General features: G+C 44.5%; 1 protein-coding gene and 1 pseudogene across 1 annotated transcript; both read right to left on the bottom strand.

Moving 5' to 3' along the window:
- Positions 1-913: 913 nt before the first annotated feature.
- On the bottom strand, positions 914-5,047 carry LOC119274187 (annotated as a pseudogene).
- On the bottom strand, positions 4,968-6,869 carry LOC119274266 (60S ribosomal protein L9). Its single transcript, XM_037554936.1, has 3 exons — positions 6,403-6,869; positions 5,735-5,857; positions 4,968-5,306 (listed from the first exon to the last, which is right to left on the bottom strand). The coding sequence occupies exons 1-3, from the start codon at positions 6,763-6,765 to the stop codon at positions 5,223-5,225; spliced, it is 570 nt and encodes a 189-aa protein (XP_037410833.1). The 5' UTR covers positions 6,766-6,869; the 3' UTR covers positions 4,968-5,222.
- Between the last annotated feature and the right edge of the window lie 694 nt (positions 6,870-7,563).

Raw genomic sequence — 7,563 nt, 5'->3', positions numbered from 1 at the left:
ATCACAAGATATGTACTTATTCAATGACGATTTTCAGTGGGGCGGAGTATCTTGGACGGGTTAATAAAGGAAATATAAATAGAAAATTAGTGATTATTTGTAGCTGAATTATTCTGTGGCATGTCCATTGTTAATAGACAAAAATTGCATGGAATATGGATGGTTCAGTTACCTTGTAAAGAAAGGAATTGGGAACGTCCCCATAGCAACCTAGGCAAAGACCAACGACCATATCCTTGACGAGGCGAGGCGATGCGTGAGGGCGGCACGGCAAAGCATAGGCGATTTCAGGTGTGATCTACTCCCTCTGTCCCATAATGTAAGACGTTTTTTGACACTACACTAGTGTCAAAAAACGTCTTACATTATGGGACGGAGGGAGTAGTTATTAACAGACAATGTAGCAAAATTGTTCGATTTGATGCACATTGTTATGCACAAAAATGTTTTGCACGCAATGGATCGAGATTGAATGGTTAAATCAATCAAGTTTACCGAGCCATAGATAAATGGTGTTATTAAGAAGTTTATGAAATTCACACGTGAACACAACAACAAAAGTGATTCAATCTTATGCCCATGCATCCAGTGCCAGAATTTGGTGCGGCATAATTCAAAGGTAGTTGAGACTCGCCTAAACAATGGTTGTCCCGTACCTATACAAGGTAGTTCTATCATGGTGAATCAGTTACTGATAGTGAAAGTAAAACAAGAATAACAATAAGGGCCTGTTTGGAAAACGGTAATATCAAAACTTTACCAAGAAATACTGATACCATTCTTTCCCAATCGGTTACATGCTTAGTTTCTCATTTCGGGCAAACAAAGGACCAAATATAGTAAGAGAAGGCAAACACTCGTTGTTATATTTGCCATATAAATTATATAGACAAATCGTTATTTGGCTTTCGTCTCAATCTTGTGTAAAGAGATACGCATCTCTGATCCCATGCAGCTTGGCAGCCACTTCCTGCATGCTGATGCGCTCACTTGGGGACGACCTGGTGCAACACAACCCAATACTAATCACAGAAAGGAGACTTTGCGCTCCATTTTTCTCGACAGCATCCATCTGAGTTTCCCGGCAGAGATTCGGCTCCTGCAACAGTTCTGGGTCAAGAATCTGCATTACTTTATGGGGGAAGTTGATCTCTGCAAACTTTGCAATGCTCAATCCGTCCTTGAACATGGCATCCGTTGGCCTCCTTCGAATGAATACTTCAAGGAGGACGACTCCAAAGCTGTAAACATCTGCAGCAGTTGAAACCTGACCGCCCCCTGCACATTCTGTAAATCCAGCAAGAGTTTACTTTCGATTCATTCACATGGGCGAACTGTCAAGTTTAATATGAAGAAAGAAAAACCAATGCGAGGATGGACGGTACCTGGAGCAACATATCCTACGGTTCCCTTTATTGCAACGGAAGACGTCGAAGTTGATTCAGAAGACGATGTTGTGGTATGAATCGGCAACCTTGCCAGCCCGAAGTCCCCAACATGAGCTACCATATCATCGTCTAAGAGAATGTTGCTAGGTTTCAGATCACAATGAACAATACCCTCTTGGTGAAGGTACGCCACTGCATCTGATACATCTGCCACGATGCTCAACCTTTGAGCCAGTGAAATGCAGTTCGAATCTGAAGAGCTTTCGTCACCCCGAGCCGAGTGTAGAAATTTATTCAAGTCTCCTCGTGGCATGAACTCATAGACTAGTGCTTTGAAGTCGATTCCTCTAGAATCAATGCTAGAGCATGCAGTAAGGATATGGACTAGATTGCGGTGCCGCATGTTCCTCAAAGCTTTGCATTCTGTGATGAAACTCTTTTATGCTCCCCTTGTCCCGAGAGCAAAGACTTTCACAGCAGCCACATTTCCATCTCGAAACAGTTTGGCTTTATATACCGAACTGTACCTTCCACTGCTGATTACGTTGGACAAGGAGAACCCTTCAGTTGCTTTGGCGATATCATCATAAGAAACTTTGGGAAAATTTCTACCAAAAGAAGGTAGAGACATCGATTCTCTCCTTTGCTTTTTCCTCCAGAAAAGTAGCATGGACACGAAACCGGCAAGTAGCACCATGCTAGCTAGTGGAATCATCACTTTGTAACATAGTGGCCAAGTGTGCTTGGACGGGCTTGAAATTGTAACAAGGCATGCAGGTAGCTGCAGCTCTAGGACTCCACTGCAGAGCCGATGATTTCCGCCGATGCGTATGGCAGTTGTGTTCTTGAAGACACCTTCTGGAACTTCACCATCAAGACGGTTGAATGACATATCTAGTTGTTGAAGGTATTTCAGAGCACTAATGGACTTTGGTATGGATCGGATCCAGATAAGTGGTTGTGAGACACAGTAAGCACTTCCAAGTTGCTTATGTTTCCTAATGAAGTTGGAATTCTTCCACTAAGAGAATTCTGATCTAACTCAATGACTTCCAAACTTTCACAGCCATCGAGTGTCTCAGGGATGACACCGGACAGGTTATTTGATGAAATTAGCAGATACAACAGTTGCTTGGCATGTCCTATTTCTATAGGAAATGGCCCATCTAGTTTATTGGAAGATAATCCAATTCGAGTTATTGTAGGAATGCTGAAGATCTCTTTTGGTATGCTGCCACGAAGATTGTTATTGGAAATGCTCAATTTTTCAAGGACCTTAAGGTTTCCCAAACTTGGGGGTATATTTCCATATAACTGGTTAGATTATAGAAGGAGTTCTGTCAGCTGAGATAAGTTTGTGAGGGATGATGGAATAACCCCTGTAAAGGAGTTGTTAGCTAGCTCTATTCCTTGTAAATTGTGTAGAGTTCCAAGCCATTCTGGAAAAACACCTGTAAACTGGTTTTCTTCTAACCCTAAACTGAATAGGCCTCGAAGATTTTCTATGCCAGAAGGAAAACCTCCTGATAATTTATTTGTTCCCAAAAAGAGATGCTGAAGCTGATCAGAAAGGTTTCCCAATGAACTTGGTATATTTCCTTGTAGGCGATTCCCTTTCATTGAGAAAATCTGTAACTCGGTGCAATTCGCTAAGCTGCTCATAAACTCCCATTCTTGTTTGTTACGAGCATGGAATTGATTGAATTCAAGATTCAAGTAAGACAGTTTGGTGAGTTTGCCGATAGCACTATGTACTACACCAGTAAAATTATTACTTGATATATCTATTTCGTATGGCTTGGAAGCATTTATCAATGAATAGGGGATATGGCCATGAAAGAAGTTGATAGCCAATTGAAGAAGTTGGAGGTCAGGAAGATGGTTACCAAGGTCGGATGGTACCTCCCCACCTAGACCATTGAGAGCAGACATATTTAAGATGGCATGTGGGAACGCACCTGTCAACTTGTTAGCAGCCCCGTAGAGGAACTGCAGCTTGTGCAGCTTTGCCAAGTCATTTGGGAGATTGCCCTCAATGTTATTAAACGCGAAAATGAGCATTCTCAGTGTTGTGATATTGGCAAGAGAGGAAGGAATGGTTCCAATGAGATCATTGTGGGAGAGGTGCAGCTCTTGCAGATGACTAGGTAAACTAGGAAATTGACCGGCTAGATTATTCTTACCCAGCCGAAGCACCATTAGGGTGGTACAGTTGGCAAGATTAGGTATCTTTCCTTGCAATCTGTTACTGGTCAAGTTGATGGTTTTGGAGGTTATGCATATGACCAAGGGATGGAGGGATCTCTCCGTAGAATGAATTATTTGGTAGGAATAGAGACTGTAGGAATGTAAGGTTTCCAAGAGAAGGAGATATTTGCCCTGCTAGACTAATTGCAATTACAAACACCTACTGCCGATGGAGAATATAGGCTGCCATCATTCCATCAGCTAGCTTTTGACATTTGGGCAACAGCTATAGGCAGGGACTCTAAAATTAGACAGTGTGAGCATGTCATCCTATTTGCACAGCAAACAATACATTTCTCTTCCCCTTTACGAAAATGCTTCAGCAAATAAATGGTACAGTACCTGAGTATGCAAACTCGCAGTGCCGGTGTACCTCTTGTATGAGGAAGAACGTCGTGCGCTTTGGTTGGAGAAGGGCGGCAGCTTATACACTTTGGTCTCCAAAGCATGAGCCTTATATAGGCATTTCGTCTGCCGACCTAAAAACACTAGTTAATTCAGTCAACTTTAATTTACCGTTGAAAATGAAAGGGCCAGATAACCTCCAAATCCAAAAAAAAACAAAAAAAACAGTATTGTTGCTATTATTGGAAATGGAAAGCGCCACGCGCCGGTAAAATTGACTAACTTCGATTTCGAGGATGACATGACAATGACATGGGACTTTGTGGATCGCCGACAATAGTTGAATTATACAATGTGTGCTTCACCCACTGTCCATGATGTGGCGCTGTAGTCGTAGTTGACAAAGATAAGATACTACCTATCATAGCCCACTGAAGGAGAAAAATTAACTGTAAATAGGTCTTCCATGTACTGCACAATTTCGCATTGAGAAGATACTGGTTGGTTTATGAAGGTGGTTCCTATTGCTCAGTTTTGCCACAGGAATCAGTGCGCCCATATAGTTGAAGCTTACACGCCTTGGGGAAATGCCCTTTGGTTCCGGGGAGGGGCGACGGCGACTGACACTACACGCCGTCGCCCGCCCGCAAGCCTGCTCTTCATTCTTGGCTGCAAAACACTCCGACGAGTCAAATTCCCCGGCTGGGCAGGGACAACGGCGGCGACTGACGCTACAGGTCGTCGCCCGCCCGCTGGAGCTGGAGACTGGCTAGTTTCACCAAAGCAGGACCATGCTCTGCTCTTCATTCTTGGCTGGAACCTCGCGCCAGCCCATACAGCCCAACTATACGGCCCATGATTCCTTGAAATAAAACTAGAGGGCCGACAAGCACCGATAATACCCACCAACCTACAGATTATCCTCGTGAAAATCTCAGAGAAAAAAAGAACCAGGAGCCAGTGACAGGCAAAGCAGACAGCATGAAGTCCAAGCAGAACCAGCATAGATAACAAGAGGTCTTATCAGCAGGTAAAGACAGCATCTCCAAGCTCCAGTTCCATGACATCCCTGATACATCGATCCGGTACAAAACTACAGCAAACTTTTCGTTGATTCACTCAAGCCAAACAAAAAGAAGAAGAAACAGCTTGTAAATCTTGGTTTCGACAAGCTCCAAGAACTCTAGGACAGTTTCTGCTACCAGCTACAAAGGGGCTGCGGATGGATAGGTCACCACAACACTACTCTTCCTTGATGGCGCCCTTGTCGCTGACGTAGATGCCGTCCAGGAACTTCCTGATGTCCTTGTTCTTCACGTGGCATTTCTGGTTCAAGGAAAACGAAACAAGGGTTGGTCAGGATGGGGATGATCGGCGCTCATATATAGAGAACCACATGCTGCCAGTGCAACGCCGGTAAATGTTATGCATTTGTTGTGTTCCAACGATACATGGACATTCTGCACTGTTATAGCTGGTTTTCCAGGTTAGGTTAGGCTATGCACTCGTTGCATCTAATCTAAACTAGTAGAATAGATGCATCAACAATCAGTGCAGTAAGAGTGGAATATACGATCATTGCAAGGCATGCTACAATGCCTAGATGACTACAGCCATAGGTTCATCCGTAGTAGAGAAAAGTTCTGCCATTGTGAAGCATACAACCTCATTCAGAGATAGGCATCACAGGTAAAATGAAGGCAACTTATTATGCTAGTTTTCAGTATGAGAAGCACGTAGGCCAGGACTCTGACCTGGTTGATCAGGGCAGCAGAGCGAGAGACTAGCTCGATGTCGTTGCCATCCAGGACAATCTCATCCTTAACTTTCTCGGACCGCAGGATCGTCACACCGTCAAGCATGTCTACTTTCCTTACCTGCTCAAGGAAAGGAAAAACATCAGTACACTTCATACATGACTTGGAAGTTGGAACAATAGACATAGTGGGGGCACAACAGATAAAAGTCAAACCGGACATCACAAACGTTCAATGTCATAAGTGGCATAGCACACTCAAGTTTGTTTTAGGCAGCACTATGGGTCAATCACCCTACAAACACTAGAGTAAACAATGCTACTGACTCCTGTTCTGAGAACATTGGCATTGAGGGATCAAACATCTCAAATAAGCTTGACAGAATTGATGCATTATTGGCATCAATGATCCCCCAACCCAAGGTGAACAAATTGCATTCATTCATATACCTATACATGGTTCCAATTACACACAGAGGTGGATTGATGGGCACATCACATATACAGAATGGTTCATGAACAGAGATTTGACTGCCTATAAACTAGTGCACTCAATAATGTTTCTGCTGCAGCTAAGTCAGAAGAACACATTTTCTATGCACAGGACCAGCTAAATCGAGCTCGCCGATCTGACTGTTTGGTCAAGGAAAAAGAAAAGAAATTTACCTTCTTCTCGCCGAGGAAGTTCCTGATCTCGATGCCCTTGTTGGCGGCGGTGATGGAGGCGTTGATGGGGAAGTGGGCGTAGACGAAGCGCATCTTGTAGCGGAAGCCCTTGGTGACCCCGGTGATGAGGTTCTGGACGTGGGAGATGGCGGTGCGGATGGCGGCCATGGTCTTGCGGGTGCCGAACCAGGCGTCCACCTTGAGCTTCCGCCCGCCTTCCTGCAGCTGGAAGTCGAGGTTGAGGTGCTTGAAGTTGCGGGTCAGCGTCCCCCGGGGACCCGTCACCGAGATCATCTTCGCCGACACCTTCACCGTCACCTCCTCCGGGATCTCCATCGTCTCCGACGCCAGGATCGTCTTCATCTTCGCACGCCGGGTTTGCTCTGGTCGCTTCCTCTTCTTCTTCCTCGACGGCGGCGGCGGCGGCGGTGCTGGGCTGTGCGGGCGGCGGCGGCGGCGCGCGAGGTGGGGAGAGGTATTATATAGGTCCCGTCGCTAGGGTTTGGTTTTGCTCGTGGGAAATGGGTGATCATGGCCTAGAAGTGGGCCGGATTTGGCCCAGCACCCCTCTTTCTTTCTTTTTTGAGAGCATGTGTATCAGTGTAGTAAGTCAATCTGCTACGGCCCAGCATCAGTTACTGTAATTTTTTCTTTCAGCATCAACGTCAGTTATTGCTGTTAAATACTTACAAAATAAGAAATGCAGTACAAAGATTACACCAATGATGATTAACACGGAAGAAAGATTATCAAACCCTTTTCTCTTTGAGTACCTAGGTAGCATACCAACGGTGTGTGCAGAATGTATATCTAACTACATGTGTATCTTATATGGTTAGGTTCCTTGTGATGGAACCAACCCACAAGGGTTCAAGTCCTAAACTTGATACCGCTGCTCGTATTTTTTTCAAATTATTTCCAGGCTTATCAACGATGTTCATTTAGTGGGAGGAGATGTCTCCATCGACTACGAGGTGCCTGTGGTGAATTCGTCAATCTCAAGACGTGATGTCGGTTCAGTATCTCGGAAGTGCTCATAGGGGATATGCATGTATTCACACGGAATAGTGTATGTATATGTATATAGGCAGCTGCAATTATACTATGCTAAGAAAAACTACAATGTGTATCTACATTTGTACATAAATTTAAAATACAAGC

Source organism: Triticum dicoccoides, chromosome 3B (genome assembly GCF_002162155.2).
Source record: "Triticum dicoccoides isolate Atlit2015 ecotype Zavitan chromosome 3B, WEW_v2.0, whole genome shotgun sequence".
NCBI classification, from domain to species: Eukaryota; Viridiplantae; Streptophyta; class Magnoliopsida; order Poales; family Poaceae; genus Triticum; species Triticum dicoccoides.
This window is presented reverse-complemented; position numbering and strand designations above follow the sequence as displayed.